At 41.5% G+C, this 24,881-nt stretch overlaps 1 protein-coding gene across 3 annotated transcripts in view; it reads left to right on the forward strand.

Moving 5' to 3' along the window:
- sv2a (synaptic vesicle glycoprotein 2A) overlaps positions 1–24,881 on the forward strand; it is a 69,899-nt gene that overhangs the window by 26,370 nt on the left and 18,648 nt on the right. For all 3 annotated transcript variants that reach the window (XM_074652714.1, XM_074652713.1, XM_074652715.1), the window contains exons 2-4: positions 7,662–8,451; positions 22,389–22,569; positions 24,559–24,710. In XM_074652714.1, coding sequence (XP_074508815.1) covers positions 7,842–8,451; positions 22,389–22,569; positions 24,559–24,710 — 943 coding nt within the window. In that variant the 5' untranslated portion in view covers positions 7,662–7,841. The remainder of the gene's footprint in view (positions 1–7,661; positions 8,452–22,388; positions 22,570–24,558; positions 24,711–24,881) is intronic.

The raw sequence follows: 24,881 nt of genomic DNA on the forward strand, positions 1-24,881 counted from the left end.
TTATGGCCAAATATCTGCAAAACTAATAAATTCCCATCAGCTTCTGCTGTACTTTTAGTGCTAAATAGCAATTGGGAGCATGCTAGCACGCTAATCTAAGATGCCTAACATGGTAAACATTGTACCTGCTTAGCATCAGCATGTTAGCATTGTTATTGTGAGCATGTAGCTCAGAGCATGTAGGCTGTTTCTCAGATCCTTGAGTCTTAAGCTGGGCATACACTGTACCATTTTAGAAATGTTGTTTTTTTATTCCAACAATTAAGATCGTCAAGCCACGACCTGAGTGCTCACACTGTACTTGTAAAATAGAAACTGAAACGGCCCGTCGGTCCCTGCGGACCGTTCTGGCTATTGCCGATTGTCAATAAAGATTTGCTTGAAAACTCCGAAGCAGGTAGAGGTTTATTTGCTAGCGGGTGTCTGTATAGTCAAAGAACATATATCGATAAGAAGTGAAAGCTAATTGTTCGTTCCATTGGAACGTCAGCGCCCAGCAGCAGAGCTACGCTTCCGCCATTTTGGACTGAAAGCGACTACCGGATGCCAATAAAACGTCCGCCTGCAAAGAGCCCTTCAAAAGTTAAACAAAATTATTTCTATTCTATTTTCATATTTAATGTTTCTACCGAAATGTCCTGTGCTGAACAATAAAAATATTACATGCATACTATTATAACTATTTATTAAACTTTTTTGCCCGGCCGCTTCCCAGAGGAGTATAAAGTGAGCGATGGACATAAATGGAAGTTAGAAAAATCCAGCACACAGATTTTGAGATCAATCTCAAACCTTTTCACATCAAGGACCTCCAAAATGTCCAATAGACCACAGACCATGGATGTATAAGAGGTTGTGCCCTGTCCTTTTGCCCTGTGTGTTAGTAAATAGCCTACAACTCCATTAAATTCAAGCAGGAAGCTGGCAGAACCGGATATGTCATATGAACGTGCAGGGCGGTGCGGTCCTGTGGGTCTGATGCACGTTTATTATGACGAGGAAAATAATTCTGGATTCAGCTATTAGAGAATTTTACAACTTCTAGGACCTAATGATTTAAATGAGGCTATTTAAGTATTCGTACTGGGAAGTTGATTTACCTAAAAAAAAATAATCCTCTGATTTACAGACGTCTCTTTAAACATCCATGGCCACAGACTCATCGGCGTTTTCAATCCATAATGGCGGCATCTTGTGGCTGTTGTCAAAAAAAGCACCAGAACTATGTATTTTTTTCTTTTATACTATTTCGTACCGTTACACCAGTACGGTTCACAATAATGCTAAAAAGGCAACGTCTGGAGGCGGAAACATTAAAGAGGTGCGTGTTGCCACAGCTCAACCAACCTGGCCTCCATATTTTTCGCCCACATGACGCATCGTATCGCGCTTTTTTCTGACTCGTCAGAAATTCACCCAAATGCATTCTCTGTATTTATTATTTATTCTGTCCACAAGCAGAGTGAAGGGAGATGTACAGTAAGAGAACCGCTAGCAGAACGTTCCCCCTCCTTCTTAGGTTTTAGTTTCAGCTTGCTTTCGGTGAGCGTGTTCTTAGAAACTCAGCCGTCCCAGCAGGCCTTTTGGTCGTGTGATGTTGGCTTGGCAGTAGTCTGTTCAACTCCCCCGAGGCTACACAGGAAGCTTTCAAAGATTCCCTCCCCCCTGCCCTCCCACTGCCTGCTACCCTCCCTCCTCATTTCTGGTTGCATCTGCTGTCATTTTCTTGCTTTAATAAAAATTACCCTGCACAAATATTATCATACAAATAGGTTAAATACATTTTAATGAACAGGAACAACAATAATAATAATAGTGTCAACAAGGTTAGTCTGCAGTTTGATTCACTGCCCCTCCATCATGCCTGATATTAATTACATGGCTCATTGATTTATTGATCATTACACTGTCAGTGCAGTCTGATCACTTCCTAGACATCGAGATAACAATAAATACAGAGTTGTTATTGTTTGTGAATGCCAAAATTGAACATGAACATACAATATGATAAAGTGCTCTTGTCTAATGCATTATATTTTGGAGGTAAACAAGGTGTTAGTGTCTTTTATCCTCACAACATGACAACATGAAAGGGCATTAATGAACCCTTTTATTAACAAAAGAGTAAGACATTGATTAAACAGTGTGTCTAACAAAGCTGCAGTCGTTAACACGTCTGCTACAAGCACAACCTAAAGCAGTAACCACGTTACTTCCCAAACCAAGGTGAACTTTAATTAACTGTCTACATTATCATGTAGGATTACAGGTTACATTATGTTTAGGACTGGAACATATGCTCACTGTGTGGAGTGTAGGCTATCGTTAGCAGCTTGGTCCTGCTCTGTATCAGATCCAGGGAAGTTTACACTCCACCATAATCAGTCAAACATGAGCTACTATTACTAGGACTGTCAATTGATTAAAATATTTAATCTTGATTAATTGCATGATTGTCCATAGTTAATCACATTTTTTATCTGTTCAAAATGTACCTTAAAGGGAGATTTGTCAAGTATTTAACACTCTTATCAACATGGGAGTGGGCAAATATGCTTGTTTTATGAAAATGTATGTATATATTTATTATTGGAAATCAATTAACAACACAAAACAATGACAAATATCGTCCAGAAACCCTCACAGGTACTGCATTTAGCATAAAAAAATATGCTTAAATCATAACATGGCAAACTGCAGCCCAACAGGCAACAACAGCTGTCAGTGTGCTGACTTGACTATGACTTGCCCCAAACTGCGATTTTGTGTTAACGAGTTATTATAACTTTGACAGCCCTAATAGATATATACTGTATCTACACTATGAGCCATATACTTTACAGTAAAAGTAAGCTAAGATCTGATTTCATGTGTTTCCTGCTGAAAAAGGATGTTGGGGCGGGACATAAGAGAGGGGTTGACAAGAGCAAATCTGGAGAACTGGATGTCAGCCTGCATTGCTCCTGCAACACCTTCGTCACCCTGGTTATGACTGCAGGCAGTAGACTGAGGGAGAGTAGGAATACTTTAGACTCTGCATTGCCACTTTAATATCCATGAAATTAAATGTTTTATGTGATGTCTATCAGTTGTATATTGTATTGCTTATTGCAAATGGTTCTGGGTTTCTCAGATAAACTGTTATGTGATGCATCGACCATTAAATAGTGATGTCTTACAGGAAGGAAAAGTAATGGGGTATTATTGCAAAAATAACAGACAGAGCAATATCATTTTTCATTTCGTGCTTTCAGCGTAAACAGGTAAGGACATGAAGAATAAGGTACCAAGTAAGGAAGCCTATTTTTTTCTTTTATTTTAATAACAAATGCAGCACTTTAGGAGATTGGATAGTGCTTTTCCTTTTGACATGACGCTATTCTGCGGTACGTTGAGCCATTGTTTGTGGCCGTGTTGTTGCGTGCTGCCGGCTCCCTCAGGCTGAACATTTTCTCTCTCCCCCCATGCTGAGCTACTGCTGCTGCTCTCTTTTAAAGAGACCATAGGAAGCTACCAGAATGACTTCAGTGTTGGCTACAGCTGCAATCCATCCCCAGAGACTCGCTGTCTGGGGGCACATCATCTCTGCTTGGTCTCATGAGCACATACATGCTGGAGATGTGTTATTGTGGCAGACAAGCTGTAAACAATCTCTCATCCTAGAGATGCTGGACTTGTCAAACATATGTTGACAAGAGCTTCAGTAGACCAGGGTATTCAGCTGGGTATTTACTGACCAAAATGCCCCCTGATATACTGTAGGAAAATGGAAATTTGTCCCCTCAAAATGTTTGTAATGACCATCATCAAATGCCTCCAAAAGCTAAAAGAAAGCCAGTTTTCCCCGCCGCAATATTCAGTGTTAAACTGACTCCAAAACACAGTGGAGGGTCACTGAACTCCCCTTGCTTCATATTGGTGTACATGTCAACGAGCATCATTGAACACAACAGCTGTCAGGTCTACTACACAGATAAAACACAGTCTGTTTAAGATGTTAAATATAAACCAATGTGTTGTTTCTGTTGTTGTTGTTGGTGAACACATCTGGACAGATGTGTTTCAGTGTAACAGGCCGGAGGATGATCTGGGTTTCACTCTGTCACTTGCCTTTTGAAAACTGGATCTGTATTTGATTTGTCACTAAACTGAGTCGCTGTCAACCGACCAGACACCAGTCACCAGTCACCCGTTGGTTTATGGACTGCTGTTTTGAAGCTTTGAGTTTGGCATTTTGGCCGTCGCCATGTTAGTTTTTTGCAACCAGCTAAGCACAACCAAAAGCCAAATAAGACATTTTTAGGTGACCAAAAATGTTACAAATCAACTCCCAGACCGGACAACACCGTGGTAGCGACCTGTCAATCACAAGGTAGCCACGCCCTAAAGCATCCCATGCATTATGGTCTATTTGACTCTAAATAGGACCATCATTTACTAAATGAACATCATGCTGTATTGAAGAAGACTTGAAACTAGTGATTGAGACCATAAACTCATGTTTACAATGTTTACTGAGGTAATAAATCAAGTGAGAAGTAGGCTCGTTTTCTCATGGGCCCTGTTCAGACCTGGTATTAACATGTGTCCTCAGTGTTCAGATCACAAGTGGACAGCTTTAAGTACGTGTGTTCACACCTGGCATTAGAATGCGTCTCCACATGCGTCTTGAGTGACCACTTGTGATCCGATCTCACTTCCCCGCTCATAAACACGTAGTAAACATACGGCTAATACAGCAGCCGTTGTGACGTAATATTACATGAATGTCAGTAGTAATATCCTACATATTCGTGAATTCTAGTACATTGTATTAACATCAAAATAAAAGGTTATTGTACCGGCGGGCATTTTGGTAAATGTGTTTATTCGCTTTCTTGCCGAGTTAGATGAGAAGATTGATGGAAAAAGGTATGTGTAGTATGTCCACACACTGGTTATTGGCTCCCAAAACAATGACACTACGGTTAAGTATGAAGGTACAGAGCCAGGGTAGGTGTTTCCACATTTTCCGAGTCTTTATGCTAAACTAAGCTAACAAGCTGCTGTCTGTAGCTCCAACGGGTTTGCCCATTTAAGCTGATTTATTTATGTGTATAAACTGTGTGTGTTAGAAGATAATCTGGTTTTCTGCATTTCTATTATAGCTACAATTTGAACAATTATAGCATGTCAAATGCTCACTGAAACACGGGGGAATGATGTTTTCCCTGCTGAGTTTGTTTTTCCCATTTGCAGCCTTTTCTGTGTCGCAGCATGTCTCGGCAGCATCCCGGTGACATAAGTGTCATGGAAAAGAGCGGCTCTATGGCCTGCTGTTAGATTCACAATGTTGCCTTTTTTTTTTTTTAAATCTGTTTTGTATATTTCTGTTCTCAACTTAATGAGGACTAAGATAATGGAGACAGGAAATTGAAAGTAGTGATAGAAGTGGGAGGAGAGGAGCATGGACGAGTAGAAGGAAGGAAGGAAGATAAATTAAAAGGTGTGATGTAGATATTGTAAATAATGGACCGAGAAGAATAGTACGAGACCAAATTATCTTCTATACCAGTGGTTCACAACCTTTTTTCCTCTGAGAGCTAATTTAAAAATGAAAGTGGCTGAGATCTACTCAGAGAAGTTGTACATCGCCAATAGCAAACATCATTTCTGTCTTACTTTTATGGTCCTTTAATAATGTTTCAGCCAACGCAGTCATCGCCTCTTTTATAATCCCACCATAGGCGAAGGGCTTTCTGTGTTTCGTTACGATGTGCACCACTGAACAAAGACTCTCTTGCTGCTCTCTTGGCCTTCTTCGTCAGTGACAGACTATTGTCTTCTAGCGTTTTTTTAAGCTCCTTGACCTTCTCTGTTCGTAGACTGCTACCAGCTAGAAAGTCCCATTAAAAGTTGCCGTGGACTTTGGTGAAGTGGCGCTCAACGTTACATCTTTTATCGACTGACACGCTCGCACCGCAAATGAGACACAAACTTTTGTCATTCACAGCCCTGAAAAAAAACCTCTCTGTTACTGCAGTCATTGTCAAATGTGGTGTGCGCTTTCTAGTCTGCTAACGTCGCCTAATGTAATGGCATCACTGATGTAACCAAACTTGAAAGCAGCGTAACTCGTTGAATTGACAGCTGATAAGCAAATAATCAGTTTGTGACAGAAGGGGGCGGGTTGTCTGTGAATTTGATTGAATTTAAACAGGTTTACTAAGATAGGAGTTCTCAAACTTTTTGGGGCTAGGGAACCCTAAAAGGGGAGAAAATTGTCCCCTCATAATTGTAACACAGATTAAGCATAATGCTTACTAGCATTTCTACTCTTAAATGCCATTGGAACTATTTGTATTCTATAACTTTTCAACCTAAATACTAAATACTAATTGAAAGACATTTCAATTTGAATCACGTTAACACCACTTGCACGGATGTTCTGGCTGCTTTGTAATCAGATGTCGCTTTAGCTCGGCTGGCTTCATGGCTGTCGCTCGATATAACTGTCGTCAAGTCTTCTCAATTTAGCTAGTTTGGGTTTAGCGTCACTTGACCATGTGGACTGACTCAAATATTCTTCCACGCTCGCCAGTTGGCTAGCTAAGCTAAGCAGCAGCAGGAACGGTCTGTTGCGCCCCGAGTGAAGTGACTGATTCATGACAGATTGACGTGATGTGTCACAATCATATCAGTGTTTCTGTTGGCTCAAAGCTAACGTGGGTGAGAGTAATGGACGCAGTATGCTTGTTTTATTGGTGCAAGTGGTCCACATTTGTAGATAATATGTCCTATAATGTAATGTAAATGTAATATATGTCCATAATTATGTCCTTTTTAATGATACAGCACAATTTTATAATTTATAGCTAATTATTTCGCGGACCCCCTGACAGAGTGCTACGAACCCCACTTTGAGAATCACTGAACTACTTCTAACTTTGTGTTATCAAATTAACGTACATATTCTTTGAACTTTTAGCGAGCCGCTCAGAAACGGTTAGCGAGCTACTGGTGGCTCATAAGCTACTTAGTGCAAGAATCTTCCTGTTATATCTTTTAAAAACGTTTTATTGCTTTGATCCGTCTCGTGAAATCACTAATACATGTTTCACAAATCTCACTCCTGACATTTGTCCAGACCACCATGAAGTAGCATTATGTGCTGACGTCCTGCCAATAAATGTGTGGTTTCAACATTAATCAGAGTTCACAGATTGTAATCCAAAGTGTCCTCAGTGGGAGCTTCGACCCTATGAGTACCTTCTATATACATTGACCTATACTGCACCACATTGCAGCCCTGCTTGCTGATCACAGATGTCTGAATCACAGCGTGGATCCGGTATATGTTGGCTCTGCGCTGAGTCACACAATGTTAATGACTGTGATTTGTGCTGTGCTGAGGAGCTGTGAGATAACTGCTGTTCAGTCAATAAAGGTCACTGAGCTCCAACACTCAGATGTCAGCACCTTAAAGCTCTCTTGTCCTTTTTATCCCAGCCATTAGTGCTGAGCCAGATAACGTGTGCTGCAAATGTCAACGCGATGTGAATGCCAATGGTCCTTCAGTATAAATGGCTCTGAACTAGATTGGATGTTTCTCTCTCACATGCACTACGCTGCCAGTGTGATCAATCATGCTAACACAAACCCTTTTCTTTGCTTTTCCACAGGATTTGGTATCCAAGCGCACGCTGGCCAAAGTCCCCCAGCAGCAGAGCAGTGGAGCAGGGAGCTGTCCGCGGTGCTGAATTCACCAGCTAACAGAAATCCCCATTGCACACTCATGTGCTTGGGCCGCTCCTGATAGCTCCCATTCCTAGCAGCAACTAACCACCACCTCCACATCGAAGATGGAGGACGACGGGCGTTACAGAGACGGCCGCTCAGACTTTGTCCGCGGCGCCAAGGACATTGCCAAAGTGGCCAAGAAACAGGTCGGCAAAAAGATGGGGCGCGGCGTGGACAAAATGACCGACGAGTACACCAAGCGCTCCTATAAACGCTTTGAGGAGGAAGACGACGACGACGACTACGGCGCCATGCCGAGCAACGACGGCGGATATTACCGCAACGACAGCCGGGCCAATGACGACGAAGGTCACAGCGACTCCACTGAAGGACACGACGAGGACGATGAGATCTATGAAGGGGAGTACCAGGGCATCCCAAGGGCTGACTCGGGCAAAACCGGCAGCATGGACGGGGTGACGGCGGCCCAGGCAGGGCAGTTCAGGGATCTCGCGGCCCTCGAGGGCGAGAGGAGGAAAGACCAGGAGGAGCTGGCCCAGCAGTACGAGACCATCCTGCAGGAGTGTGGCCACGGGAAGTTCCAGTGGACGCTCTACTTTGTCCTGGGGCTGGCGTTGATGGCGGACGGCGTGGAGATCTTTGTGGTCGGCTTCGTGCTGCCCAGCGCAGAGAAGGACATGTGTCTATCTGAGCCCAACAAGGGCATGCTGGGTAAGATTTTCAGATATCTTGCTTCTAAATAGAATAAAAAGTGTGATACTTCTATAACAGCATTTAAAAATTAGGGCTGTCAATCGATTATATAGAATAATCTCATGATGGTCCAGAGTTAATTGCGATTAATCGCACATTTTTTAGTTCTTCAAACTGTCCCTTAAAGGGAGATTTGTCAAGTATTTAATCCTCTTATCAACATGGGAGTGGACAAATATGCTGCTTTATGCAAATGTATGTATATATTTATTATTGGAAATCAATTAACAACACAAAACAATGACAAATATTGTCCAGAAACCCTCACAGGTACTGCATTTAGCATAAAGATATGCTTAAATCATAACATGGCAAACTGCAGCCCAACAGGCAACAACAGCTGTCAGTGTGTCAGTGTGCTGACTTGACTATGACTTGCCCCAAACTGCATGTGATTATCATAAAGTGGGCATGTCTGTAAAGGGGAGACTCGTGGGTACCCATAGAACCCATTTTCATTCACATATCTGGATGTCAGAGGTCAAGGGACCCCCTTTGAAAATGGCCTTGCCAGTTTTTCCTCGCCAAAATTTTGTGTAAGTTTGGAGCGTTATTTAGCCTCGTTTGCAACAAGCTAGTATGACACGGTCGCTAACCTGTTCCTTAGGTTTTTCTAGTTTCATATGATGCCAATGGCTTCACTCCAGCTAAGACTAACGCATTATTATCACGTTAACTTTGACAGCACTTATAGAAATGCATGGAAGGAGGGATTACACATATGAGAACCCATGCAGTACCAACATAGTCTTGTGTTTCTGTCCACTGAGCGACTGTTTTCAACTCATCTACTGTCTTCTGTGCCCTTTCTCTGATTATTTTCGTCTCAGTGCCTCCTTAGGGAGTTTATGCTACTGCTTCACATTTTATCTCTGTCTTATCTTAGCCGTTACCTTTGCAGTTTATCCCCCAGTAATTGCTTTTCTACAGCCTCGTTGGCAGAGGAGCTACAGCTATTTAAGATTCAACTGCCCGTGCAGCCTCTGAACAGCAGCAGAATGTTAATCGAACTCTCGTCCTCTCAGTTTTCTGCTTCGGTGTGTGTGTGTCAGGTTTTTCAAAATGCCCATGTACTGTATTTGTCTTCCTCCTCCTCCTCATAGTGTATGCTGCATGTCTGTCGCTTTGCCCATTTCACAGCATACAGACACACAGACAAAGACCTCGTGATTGTTTTCCTATCCTCAGGGCCAACGTCCAATCAGAGTCCAAACCTGCCTCACCATCTGTCATTGGCCGCCCAGCAAGGACACTCTGTGAACAAGGGCCAGAGGTCTCTTGGGGAAAACAAATTCAAACATACTGTTTAGTTTACCTAAATAACTTGCATATTAAGTATGCATTTTATCAAATCTGTCAGGAGATGCAAGGAGAAAGATTTTCCACGTAGAGGTACCCAAGGACAGATTGTGTTTTGTTTTATTACAGTAGATAAAATATAGATAGTTTGACATCACAGTGAAATATTCCTGTCCAGCTTTGTTGGAGCTTGGTAGTGGAAGAAAGACGTCGAGCATTATTGATGAACATGAAAAATAAATGCGACATTTTACAGCATGCAACGCTCACACCCATTCTTTGGTGGGTTGTTGAAAGAAGAAAGGATTTTGGAAATTTTACTGATATAATATATACTATAACTATATAACTAGCTATATACTACTATAATATACTTCACTCACTGAAGTAGATGTTTCAATCTGAAATGTCCTGCTATGCTAAACATAACCAATCTAGCAGACTATTACAAACTGATGACATCATCTGTAAATACTGTTGAAATGCTGCTGAATCCACATTATCCAAATTTAGAAACAGATTGAAGTACATAAAAAAACAGAGGAATTAGATCAAAAGTTCTGTTAAAGGTCCCATATCATGCTCATTCTCAGGTTCATACTTGTATTTTATGTTTCTATTAGAACATGTTTACATGCTATAATGTTAAAAAAACAACTTTATTTTCCTCATACTGTCTGCCTGAATATGCCTGTATTTACCCCTCTGTCTGAAACGCTCCGTTTTAGCACATTTCAACAAAATTGCAATGGAATTGTGTTGCTAGGCAACAGCTTGGGTCCATGTTTACTTCCTGTCAGCTGATGTCATTCACTTAGGTTGCGTCCGAAATCCCATACTAACATGCTATTTAGTTCACTAAAACAGTATGTGAGATTTTTTAGTATGTCCGAAACCTCAGTATGAAACCAATAGTACGCAAATAGCATATTATTTCCGGTGAACTATTACAGTATGGACACTGCAGCGGCATAAATATCCCACAATGCAATGTGGTAGTGACGATGACGTTCATAACAGACATTGAGGGACAGCTCTGTAACATCAATAACGCTTCAATTAAGTATAAGATTTCACTTTGCTAGCCGTAATATATATTTTAAATTAATTCAGACTTTGATTCTCACAAACCGTCGTTTTGGTCACATGAGGTTGGCACGGGTTACCATGGTTACACATCTCCAACCGGCAAGGAGGCTCTCAGGAAGTGACGACGTAAATTACAGCTCAGTGCGTCCGAATACATGCATACTACTGTTTATTTACAGAAAAGTATGTTGAACTATAGTACACATGTTGGGTATGTAGTGCATAGTATGCGATTTTGGACGCAGCCATACACTGAAACCGAAAATAAACTGGTACACATTTAGAATGTTTACGTTTAAAACTATATATATTGTATATTTGTGACCTCACAAAATGACAGAAATCCTGACAGCTTGTTTCAAAGGCACAGTTTCTGAATACGGGCTGTGTGTATTTCTCTGTGGACTGAGCTTTTCGATACCTTCACAGTATTTATATAGCACTTAAACCTGCTTTATAATATAAAGACATGAAAATCTAATTTTTTACAATATGGGACCTTTAAGCTGAATGAATCCAAATATTACTGACATAAACTTTACGATATCTCGACGTGGACTCAAATGTTCAGTGGCGTTATTTAATTTTGATGAATCAGATGAGATCTAATGACATAACTTCCAGTGCTCTCACTGGGTTTGGCTGTTCCGCTGTACTGCTGCCTCGTCGGTGAACATCGTTTCCCTGCAGATGGGGATGCCTGTGTATTGAGCGTGTGTGCTGCTGGATAATGACCATCATGGATTCGGCACTAGTTCTGGCTGGAAGAATATTGGTGAACACTTGTACTAGCGGTGACCTCCATGCAACCTTAACTGTTGTCATCATCTGCCAGATCAATTCAGCCTGATTCCTTTTTTAAGAGGTCACAAGTTTAGATTTTCTTTTTACCTTCGATAAAGAAGAGTTTGCTGATCAATCACAGTATGTTCTTCTTCAGCTGTAGTACAGGCTGCTCAGTGAGCTGCTGTACTGCATCAGAGAGGGGCGTTATGTTGCCATGTTCATGTGGGCATTTTTTCTGCTTTTCCTGTCTGACCTTTGTAACTACTAGGGCTCGGCTATACTTCTATTATTGTGTAGTAGTAATACTGTGCAGTGTTCTCTCTGTTATATTGGAATATAGGAGTATGTATACAGAGCTACATTTGGCAGGCATCCATGCCTTTAATCGGTTACTGGGTTGTGTGATTTTCCCAGTGGTCCATGTATAGTGACCAGCCTGTGTGTGAGTGAGTAGGTCTGTCTGATTGTACATCCATAACAGTTTGACTGTGTAGGTGTATCTGTGTCATACAGCAAAAATGACAAACCATCGTGACCCAAATCACAATAGGCACGTGAACGTTCCTGACTATTTTTACTACCATTTCCGCATCACCTTATATTATCTTGAATAGGTAATCCAGCCATTTCAAAGAGATATATATGTTTGATAAATCACAACTTTGTTTTAAGCATTTGTTGAAAACACATACACATGTTAAATACTTTGTTCTGCAGGCAAAGATTTTTTTTTGCCCCAAACTGCATGTGATTATCATAAAGTGGGCATGTCTGTAAAGGGGAGACTCGTGGGTACTCGCCAAAATTTAAGTTTGGAGTATTATTTCGTAAGTATGATTTGGTGGGTGCCAATGGTTTCCTTAGGTTTCTAGTTTCATATGATGCCACCTTCACATTCACTCTAGCTTTAAAACTGAGCTACATCCCGGTTACAACCTGAACGATCGAATAGCTGTTGAGCCGCCATATGTTTAAGAGATCAATTAAAAATCGATTAAGTGTTTTGGAGAAGTTTAGTTTTCTCTCAGAACACTTGAATTACAATATGCTGAAAGGTTATTGTGAAATTTTTGCACAGTGATGCCAAAAAATTGTTGCCTACTGAAGCTTTAATTCCAACATTACATCTCTCCCTCCCTGCCGTCTCTCTGGCTGGGTTTGTGTCATGCCAGTAGGGAGACACGACCGGCCTTGATTCCCTGTTACGCAACACGCCTGACTCATGCTAGAGAGCCTCCTTTCCTCATGCCTCTCTGCATCCCATGATTCCTAGTGTCCTCTCCCCCAACCCCCCATCCTCACCCTCTTCTTCTCCACGCCGTGCAAATAGAGCTTCCTCTGCTGTGCCAGCCAGTTTAACCTAGCGCACTGTGTTGGAATCATGTATTGTGTGTGTATGTGTGTGTGCGTCTGTACTGTATTGTGTATGACAGAGAGCGCCTGCACATGTGTGAGGGGTAATTGCCTGCAGAATATTAACTCCCTCACAGCAGAAAGCATTCAGATGTATCCAGAGAGAAGGATCCAGAGGCAAACATATCACTGCTAGTTAGACAAAAAAAAAGCTTCCATCCACAAACTGTCATTCTCTCTCCTGGACATTTTGTACTTTGTTAGATGTGTTGTAGGTATAACTGCACGTTTTCAGCATCACAGAAATGAAGGAAATGTAAAGCAGAAAGACCAGAGTGAGGCTTTGAAATGGCAGCAGTGATGCCTGCGTGGTGCAGCGTTTTTGCACGATGAGTTAGAGGAGACACTTTCACAGGCAGCAGAGAAGCACAGAGTGGTTGTCATTGATTTGTCCTTGTTGTGAAGTTGCGGAGGTTGCATCCGCAGTGTTGTTGGTTTGCCATATTGGGAAGAAGAAAGTAGGGTCTGTTGCGTGCAGCAGCTGTGGAAGGACATTTCTAGAAAAGTGCAGGATAAGTACTTTTAATGTCAAGATTATTTCACACTGTTGAGCCTTCGGTGTACTCTGCCTGCTGTGACCATTTTGTTGATTGAAAGAAAAATATCTGGTATCGTATATACTGTATATATACCATACTTCTGTTCGATATTGTTCAGGAGATTGCAGTTATAATCTTTGCTCTGTGCATTGCGGCTACATGCACAATTAGCCTGTTTCTTTGACAAAGCTATTGCATAGTTAGTCCTGAGGCTAAAAGAAACCTTTGTATATGTTTCCTCTGCATTTTAATGAACACTGAAGCAAGAGCTGAGATCAGTGATGAAGGGAGACAGATGGGATGAAGAGGAGATGGGATGAGAAGGACTACCTGTGTCTGTTTGATTTATTAGCACCTATTAGTGGGAGAGAGCTGGCAGAGGAAACTGTTAACATTTGTTACACATTAGTTTAGATGGAAATGAGTCAGAAAGGAATGAAGCTCTGATATTAGTATTCAGCTCAACATCTGAAAATAAATATGTAAGCTATCAGGTGACAGATGGTTTCATTTTATTTTCCTGGAAAATGAAAATCATGTTTTGGTGGAATTGTCAAACATAGAGCTGTGACTTAAAAGTAACATTTCCACAGAATTTTTGATCGGGATTATTAGATTTATTCTGCCAAAATTTGGATATGTTTGAAAAATGTTACAAAAAAAACAAAAGTTCCCTTATTTAATTTGCATTTTAGGTGATTGGCTGATACTTACGACTGCGTATTAGGGCCATTGTAGATGAATTAAAAAAAATAAATAATAATAAATATTAATAATTACGGAGCTGGGAGTAATATTCCAAGAAAAGGTCATAAATTTACGTGAAAAAAACTCAGAAGTTCTTTAAGATTAAAGTCGCAATGTACGAAAATAAACTCGGCTGATACTTGAGATAGCGTATTAGGGCCATTGTAGGTAAAAAAATAATAAAAACAAATTGCAGAGCCAGGGCAGGAGTAATATTCCAAGAAAATCTCTGAGATTAAAGTTGTAAATTTACAAGAAAAAATTAATATATGTTCTCTGAGATTATGAATCAAAAATTTGCGAGAAAAAAACTCAGGAAAAAATAATAAACATTTTTCTATAAAAAAAAAAATATATATATATATATATATTTATTTAAATATATTTTATTCACTTTGCAAGGTTAGATTTTACCCTATTTTATCCTTTTATAGCACCTCTAGTCTTGGAGAATTTCGGACTTTTTAATCTCAAAGAATATTCAAGTTTTTTTCTCATAAATTTGTGGTTTTTGATTTCTTTCTCGTAGATTTACTACTTTAATTTTGAAATCTTTTCTCTGAATATTACCCCCCTCGCTGTCTCTGTATTTTTTTTACTTACAATGGCCAAACCGACAATAACAAAGCCTGTTAATAGAATACAAACCTAGATCATCTACACTGCATGCAACAAATAAGCACCCCTGTAATAGATGCCTTTGAATACCACACAAACAAGAGCTGCCTTCTTTAAAATTAGCACAAACACTACAGAGAGTGTTGCACCACCATTGGAGGTGAATTGAGGGTGTTATTTCCGTCTATGTGCCAAATACAGTAAAGCTTTATGTATGCAGTTTATTTCACAACTTATTTCCACCCTTTGAAGGTGTGTGTGTGTTTGTCATGTAAACCTGCATTCACTCACTATCACGGGGGGGCGGGGGCGCTGCTGTAAAACAATTCTATGGTGATTTTCATCTTTCCGTGGTTGGCAGGGAGGAGTGTGATGGCTGACTGGCCAAGTCAGCTGATGACGAGGGAGCGCTGAAGAGCCTCAGCCCCCGGCTCATTCAAAAAGCCCTGTGCACTCTGGCAGAAAGGGAAAACCGGCTATTTATAGTGCCCCCCCACTGCCCTGCCCTGCCCCCTCTCTCACTCATGTACACAGACACACAACCCCGCAGTGGCACACACTTTTTCTTTCCATGTTCATGCACACACACTACCCTGTAGCCCTTTGGGAGCTCTGTCACAGGGCAGACTGGCCACCGTCATCCCCTCCTCCTCTTCCTCCTCCTTCTTTCTTTTGTCGCTCTCTCTCTTCCTCGCTGTCCTCCCCCCACTTCCTCTCCAGAGTGATGAGGTGCTCAGCTGTCTGAAGACTCCTGCTTCTCCTCTCCCTCGTCCTTTTACTCCTTTTTAATACCTCTCATTTCGTTTCAGCTCTGTCTGGAAAAAAAAAAGATTTCAGATAGATTTCACAGTATTTCATTATATTGCATATCATATGAATTATTAAAGAATGGAAGAGAAAGCAAAAGTTGTTTGTGACATCTCCTACACCTTACTGTTAGGTGTAACAATCAATTAGAAGTCATCGTTAATGTATATGAAACACATGTAGATACTGAAGGGCGATGAAAGCCTCAGGGGCTTAAAAAAAAGAATTTAACTGAACAAAATACAACGTGAATCAACGGCTGGCAGCTTACTGCTGCTGCATAAATCATTGTCGGCGGAACATGTGTCACCATCAAACCTCGTTATGGCCTTTGAATCTCTTAATGGCTGTTTTCACGTCACGGAAAACAGCAGGGGTGTAAAGATTGATAGGATCGACATATCGATTCAATGATCAACGATCCAATTTCATCTATGTAAAGTAAAAACACCGATACATATCCACTCAGAGAACAGCAGCGAAGGTTGTACTGTAGCTGGTCTCTTGGCAAACAGTTGCCTTCCACATCCAGCAGTCTGGGAACAACATTAGTATTCATTTGGAGTCGTGTTTCTGGCCACCTGGCGAATGCAAGTCCAATATCTCCACTAACTCCTGAGGGAAATATCTGGCTCTTTAGCTGCTAAATCCTCCACAATGTTCCCCAGCTAGTCGCTGACGTTTCAGTCTGCCGATTGGTGCTGACTGAGCAGTACAGTGTTTTTTAAAAAGCTGGTTCGATGAAAACAGTTGCTTGCTGTGGTTGTGAGTGAATTAACCAAAACAAAGGCCTGAAAGATGCTTAAGCTCCGTAGAGTTGAGAGGAACTGCAGAGTTACATGTAGGTGATAATTCTTTGTGGGTTCATCACTACAAGCAACCTGTTTCACATACAAGTAGTCACATAATCATCTGTCATTGTATAAAGATACTGTTTATAGCCACTTAAAGCTGCAGTGGGTAGAATGTGAGCAAATATTATTTAAAAAAGTTATTTTTATAAAATGGTCACTATATCCTGGAAGTAGTGCATGAGACAGGTAATCTGACAAACATCAGGTTCCTCTGTGTCCTCCGGTGCTCCTAACGGCATCTGCAATATTTCACAGACCGGAGGAAAACAACCAATCGGAGCCAAGCTGGAGCCTTGCCGTCTCTGAGCAGCTGTCAATCACTCGTGAACACCGATCAAACGGTCAAACTAGGCAGCGCTGATCAAATATGAATCAATATTCTGTTACTGTAATGCCTATTTCTATCCTCAGATGTTTTCAGAATCATCTTGTGAAAAGCTGTTTAGCTGTAAAATGAGAAAGTTTGTGGTGCCAGCCATGTTGAGATCAGTTGAAGAAATACCAAGCACCGCCCACCAGCCGGAGCACAGCCAATAGGAACGCTCTCTCAATGAAATGACCTGTGATTGGTCAAAGTCTCCTGTCACGGCCTAGATTTTCTAAAGCCTGAAAACAGAGCCATGAGGAGGAGCAGAAGTCTAGTTTTCTCTCAGAACACTTGAATTACAATATGCTGAAAGGTTATTATGGAATTTTTGCCCAATGATGCCAAAAACGTTCTGCCTACTGAAGCTTTAAGTGACTTAACCTGTAGTTCAGGCTGAACTGATACAAATGAGTTTCTTAGACTATCAGAAAGGGCTTTGTACCTTTTTATGATGGATCATTCCGTACAAATACGGTCTCACGAGAGACTATTATGTGCCTGTGAAGGACGTCTGTGAAAAATATACATGTACAAACTGCAAAGTCACAAACCGCTTTGCCTTTGTCTGTTGATGACAGCAAGATTTGGCTTCCAGTCAAGCTTTGCACTTAAGTTCTTCTCCTGATGAATAAAAAACAGTCTCTGGTCAGTGTCCGTTGTCTTACAAGAAGGTACGTTATTACTGAATCCACACATCAGAGGCTTGATAACTCCCTCTAATCATACCCAAGAGAACAAGGTCATAAAGACGGACTCTTCTCTGGCTATCTTGTCTTCTCTAAACACCAAAATCCAGTTGGAACCAGTTAGCAACAAGCATACACCTCAAGGTGTTTGTAATTTTATGCCAATCAATTATTTTCCCCCTGTCAGATAAATGTGATAAATTGGGACATATTTTATCCTCGAGCCAAATGCAGCTGCTAACAAGCCACACAGATAGACAGAGCCACGACGACAGCGGGAGATAGAGAGGGCGAGATAGGGATCCGGTTACAAGTGAGTGCTGAAAAGCTTGACAGATAAGCACAACGGTCAGATTCCCAGACTTCAGACTTGAGAAGATGTACCCACTGTATGTACGGCCCATCCTGGTCACCGTGGCTGTCTTTCTGTCTGTCTGAGCGTCACCGAATGCTGCTGCATTGCGGCGACGGCTGTTGAGCCCAGTCATCACCACTGGCTCGTCGTTGCCGCTGTGAGCTGTATTGTCAGGAGAAGCGGCTCACAGCCGTCTTCTCTGCCCTGCCAGGGTGAAACGCATGCAGATCAGCACACACACACACTACCCACATACACACAATGTACACACATGCAGACGTGGGACTACACACTGACTCTTTATCATGGAAACACGCCAACATATGCACACAAAGAATCTCCTGCAGTCAGTCAAACAAGGGAATGAAAGTCACCTTCTTCCCCAATTCAGCACTGCAGACAGACCGACAGACCGACAGACAGACAGACAGACAGACAGACAGACAGACAGAGGGAATGAGGGAATGAGGGAATGAGTCACAAACACACTACTATCAATGCCTTCAAAGGTCTTTTCATCCAAAAATAAAGGAAACCCCTCTTCATGTTATCCCGAGTCAAAAACATCCATCCTCAGTGCTAAACTTGGCTTTTTCTCCCCCAGGATATTATAATTATGCGTCCAATGTAATCATCCCAGCAGTTGGCTTGTTAGACTCTGTGATGGACGATCTTGGCTGATCCAGCTGATCAGTTTAAAGCCCTTGTAGGTGTCCTCCTCCTGTTTTCTTGCTTAAATAAACAATCCCATGATGGCTTATCTGTCTGGTTCATTTAGCAATTTACAGCCAGGGCTGATTCCGTGTCATTTGCTGCAAATACTATCAGCAGGTGGAGAAACAACTTGTGCCCTCATTATTGCTGTTTGTCTCCTTGATTGTTGGGGCTTCGAGGCAAAGAGCGGGCCGGTCGTTACAACCAAATTGGCCGTGACATGCAGAACGAGGGATATTGCTTTACACTAATTTTACCGACTCTGGTTGAGTGGTCATTTAAAAGTGTAGGAAAGTGAAGACATATTAAGTGCAATTCTTAATGGTAAACCTACTTTAAAGGTGGAGTAGGCCGATTGGATAAAATATTTTTGTAAAACGGTCACTATATCCTGACAGTAGTGCATGAGAAGGGTAATCTGAAAAAAAAAAGTCATGTTCCTCCGGTGCTCCTAACGGCATCTGCAAGATTTCACAAACCGGGGGAAAACAACCAAACTGATCTGGAGCCTTGCCGTCTCTGAGCAGCTGTCAATCACTCGCAAACTCTGATCAAACGGTCAAACTAGGCAGCACTGATCAAATATAAATCAATATACTGTTACTGTAATGCCTATTTCTCTCCTCAGATGTTTTCAGAAACATCTTGTAGTGCACTGTTTAGCTGTAAAATGAGAAAGTTTGTGACCCGGCAGCCATGTTGAGATCAGTTGAAGAAACCCCGCCCACCAGCCGGAGCAAACTTTCTCTTGACGCCTCGACTCTGATCATAGACTGTATATAAGAAGTGGCCGTAGTCACATTGACGTCACCCATTAATTTGTGGACTGCCATTTTGAAGGCTCGAGTTCGGCATTTTGTCTGTTGCCATGTTGTTTTTTTGCAATCAGAAATGACACGAGAGGGTGGAGCTAAGTACAACTGAACGCTGAATGAGACATTTTCAGACGACCAAAAAGGTTATATTAGCTTTGTTGAACTGTAAACACACTGTGAAAAGGTTAAAGTTTTAAGACGAAAACACGGACAACTCCCAGACGGGACAACGCCGTGGTAGCGACCTGTCAATCACAAGGTAGCTCCGCCCTAAAGCATCCCCTGCTTTATGGTCTATTTGACTCTAAATGGCACCATAATTTACTAAATGAACATCATGCTGTATTGAAGAAGACTTGAAACTAGCGACCGAGACCATAAACTCATGTTTACAATGTTTACTGAGGTAATAAATCAAGTGAGAAGTAGGCTCATTTTCTCATAGACTTCTATACAACCAGACTTCTTTTAGCAACCAGAGGAGTCGCCCCCTGCTAGATATTAGATGCAAATTTAAGGCACTTCAGCATTGGCTTCACTTCTCAGACCCGGAGGTAGCCCACTGGAGATGATACATTATGATTAGCAGTGAAACAGTGGACTTGTGTTGATTGTCCAATCAGAATGGAGTATTTGACAAAGCTGTAGGGTTCAGTGGAGATACATGCTGGACACACTGGGATTAATTTGTCCATATAATAAAAATACTATTGCATAGATTCCAAGCTTTTTACATACTGAAAACTGAGAATGACATTTAAACGCAGATGTCAAGACCAGGCACTAAACACCGGCCCTTTTCATCCAGAGCCATCTCACCATTAACTTGTGTCACTGCGGGCTCAGGGAGCGTGGAGACTGTTGACAGGAAGTCAATAAGGCAGCGATTGCAAGCGAGCAACCGGTGTGTGTGTGTGTGTGTGTGTGTGTGTGTGTGTGTGTGGGAGCATCATGTCTCAGAAGGCTAGAGAGACAGGCAGAGAGAGAGACGCTGGTTTGGATAAGTACATGGGAAGTGACTCATGTTAGCACCTAAAATCACAAGACTGGGTTGACATCGGTGCTGTTTGTTTCTGTTATCAGGCTGTCTGTTCTCTAGCGGTGACTTACTGACACGAGAGAGAAGTTGTTAGGAGTTTTCTTATCTTACTATTACTGAATACGTTTTGTGCAGAGAAGATCATTTTCAGAGATTGATTATTGTAACCAACTACCTAAACTAATCAGTTTACATGCAGAACAGGTTTTACTATATGATAGTATGTATTATTTAGATTAAATTCAGGCAAATATACTTCATGTTGCCTTTTAGTCGATGGTTTACCATTTACAATGTGTGCTTCCATTGTTGTGTGGCGTCAGACAACTGCTTCTTCATGAAGTCGGGTTATTTGGATTTGAGTTAGGAACTCCGACTTCAAGTGGCGTTCCATTGTACTTTTTCTAGTAGTAGCAGCATTAACATACAGACATGAGAGTGGCATCCTTCTCATCTAACTCTCGACTGGAAAGCAAATTAGCTTATTTCCCAAAAATGTCAAACTATTCCTTTAATGCAGAAGTTGAAAGGTGTGTTCTTGTCTAGTAGGTGACACGCAAATTGCGAAACTCTGGCAAGATGGTTAAGGTTAGGCGTTGACCTTGAATGGTTGAGGTTAGGATAGGTCGTTGGGCAGCGAGTCTCACGAGAGTTTTTGCAAGTTTGCGCAATTTGTGGGTTACCTTCTAGACACGACCATGAGATGTTTGGAGTTATCTTTGATTCCAATCTTAGTAGCACAGTCCTTTTTCAAATATAGGCTTTTATTATCGACTGCATTTATAAAATCATTATTATTATTATCATTATTATTATTATCGGACTTGGAGAAAGATATTCATGCTTTCATTTTGTTTTTTTAAAGTATAACTCCTCGTGGCAAAGCCCGCTCACGTGTTCACTTCATACATGCTGTAGCCAGACTTCTTACCAGAACAAAGAGAGCACTTTAACCTTGTTGCGTTGACTTTCAGCTGCTTTTAGAATTGACTTTAACATTTAATTGACTTTTTTTAAATCACTCCATGATCTGGCTCTAGCACACATATTTTTTTGCCCATACACACCCACTCAACCTCAGATCCTGCATCAAAACACTCATAACAGTCCTGTGGTCTAGACTTACACACCTAAAAGAGATTGTGCATGTGCTGTCAGACCACCTCTCTGATCAGATTTGACCTATTTTCTCTACTAAAATTCTCTAAAAAGTAGTATAAACTTGCTCTGTTTTTAATTAATTTTGAATAATTTGGGACAACTTTATGAATCTAACCTCTTTTTCTTTGTTTTATCTGACTTATTTCTGTTGTTCTTGTTCTGCCATGTGTTGTTTTACTTGTGTAAATTAGAAAGTGCTATACAAAAAATGGTTGGTGTTATTATTATTATTATTATTATTATTATTATAATCTTGACCCCCTCCACCTCTGCTGTGGGAGTATATGGTTCAGATGATTATGGTGTACTTGTCTCTCTCTGTTTTGTACTTTATGCAAAATACTTCAGTAGTCCAACAAGGCGGCCAAATGAGCTAATTTACTGGACATTGGAAATCTAATGAGAGTGGAAGTGAGGGCTGGAAGTAATATCAATGAGTTTACCGATGAATAATAACTCATTATCATGCCCTGTGTCTCTTCACTTCCTCATTATCTCTTCCCATCACATTCCCCTGCCATTACTCTCTCCTCTTTCTTCTCCACTAACTCTTCCCTCTCTCTCTCTCTCTCATGGCTTTGTTTCCTTCCTCCCTCCTCTCTCCAGGTCTGATCGTGTACCTGGGGATGATGGTCGGGGCCTTCGTGTGGGGCGGCCTGGCCGATCGGATCGGCCGACGGCAGACCCTCCTCATCTCCCTCTCCATCAACAGCGTGTTTGCCTTCTTCTCGTCCTTCGTCCAGGGCTACGTCTCCTTCCTCTTCTGCCGCCTGGCCTCTGGTGTGGGGTAAGAAGACAGATGAGTCACACTGGCACAGCAGCCAGAGCTGGAAGTGAAGCAGTCACGACCACTGTGGTATAGCAGTTGACTTGACAAGCAGAGCAACGCCACATGTCAGAGGACAGATAAAAATACTGAGCTCATAGTTGCTGATAAAGGGAATCCACCCACCAGGGTGTCTGTGAGGTTTACTGCATGTCAGGAGCCATTTTGCAGTGAAGTGTTGGAATGCGCTTTTCGATGTTTCTATTTCCTTCAAACAGTTTTACTTAAGGAAGTAATTTCATTCATTGAAGTCAACAGCCTCCACACAATGAGCCTGAACTAACTGTTTTTTAATTTGTGGCTTCCTTGCATTCTGGTCTCTTAAGGCTATTTCTGCCGGTGCAGTTGAATGATGGTAGCGAAATGGCGGCCTTTGCTTTCATAGTCAGAGTCTGACTGTAAAGCGTGACCTTCACCGGGTTTTAGATGTTTTAGATACAGGAGGTAAATATTAGAATAGCTAGTTTTAGCTAGGGATCTAGGGATGGCAATATCAGTTGGTACACCACTTTGGTTCACACTGAAATATCTCAATATTGGATGGATTCCCATGACATTTTGTACAGACATTTTTTGCAACCAGAAGTGACACGAGAGGGTGGAGCTAAGTACAACTGAAGACATCTCCAGGTGACCAAATAGTTTATAATTAGCTTTGATGATCCGTAAACACACTGTGAAAAGGTTAAAGTTATAAGACGAAAACACGGATAACACCCAGACCGGACAACGCCGTGGTAGCGACCTGTCAATCACAAGGTAGCTCCGCCCTAAAGCATCCCCTGCTTTATGGTCTATTTGACTCTAAATGGGATCATAATTTACTAAATGAACATTATGCTGTATTGAAGAAGACTTGAAACTAGAGATTGAGACCATAAACTCATGTTTACAATGTTTACTGAGGTAATAAATCAAGTGAGAAGTAGGCTCATTTTCTCAGAGACTTCTATACAATCAGACTTCTTTTTGCAACCAGAGGAGTCGCCCCCTGCTGGCTGTTAGAAAGAATGCAAGTTTAAGGCACTTCAGCATTGGCTTCACTTTTCAGGACTGGAAGTAGCCCACTGGTTTACGTACTGCTCTGCAGAGCCGCTAGCGTGGCTGTAGTCTCTTTGTCTTGTTGATACTACCACTAGGGGCATCAAAGTCTGACATTTTCATATTCTTCAGATAATTGCTTTAATGTACTAAGTACAATGACAGTGTAATCTGGCAGTAAAAAACAACATTTTTCTTTTTGAGATTTACCTACTGCATGCAATTGAGTACAGAAGAAACATTCAATAAAAATAGTGTCGCTCAGGAAACGAATAAGCTTTGACTGCTCTTCCCACGCTGCCTTCCACAATTAAAACGACTCTCTGTTATTCTGGTGAAATGTGCATAGCGGCCTATTCATTATGGATAATGCTGCCATTTGCAGCGTGGTGAACCTTAAACGTTTTCCATTATATTAACAATCTCTGCCCCTGTTTGACTGCAGAGCACTGAGTCTGACTGTGTTCCCGGCATCAGCTCCAATCTGATTGTATATGGTTGTGATGTACTGTACTGAGGCCATAACGATGGTGCTATTGATTGCAGTCAGCTGGGCCATCATTGTGTTCTTTTTTAAGACTTTAATCTTCAACTACAATGCTGCTCGATTGTCTCTCATATCTCCTGCTGCTTTTTCTTAAAACCCTTTCTTTTATTCACCCCTCCCTTCCTTTGTTGTCTTGCTTTTCTTTCAACTCTTTTCTTTCTTCACAACATTACCTAATTTATTTTCTTTTTCTTTTTGCCACCTTTTTAAACTGTCATCTTTCCTGCTTTTGTCTCCCCTCTGCTGTTTTTCCTCTCTCTTATCTCACCCACCATTTGCTTCACCACCCTGTGAATCCCTTCTCTGGCTCTTCTTTTAATTGTCTTTCCCTTTTAATTCCTGCCTCTCTCTTTACTCCACAGTATTGGCGGCTCCATCCCCATCGTGTTTTCCTATTACTCTGAGTTCCTGGCCCAGGAGAAGCGAGGAGAGCATCTGAGCTGGCTCTGCATGTTCTGGATGATCGGTGGTATCTACGCCTCCGCCATGGCCTGGGCCATCATCCCACACTACGGTGAGAAAAACAAACAGATCACTTTGTCCAAGGCAATATGTACGCCTGTTAGTTCATGTGTCAGTTAGCTAAACAGTCATTTTAACTCTTTTCTGTGGAGATGACAAGCCATGGAGCATATATGACAAATCAGTGCAATGCAGATTGTAATCGCTGCAGTTTAAAGAAATG

The sequence above is a fragment of the Sebastes fasciatus genome, chromosome 12 (genome assembly GCF_043250625.1).
Source record: "Sebastes fasciatus isolate fSebFas1 chromosome 12, fSebFas1.pri, whole genome shotgun sequence".
NCBI lineage: Eukaryota > Metazoa > Chordata > Actinopteri > Perciformes > Sebastidae > Sebastes > Sebastes fasciatus.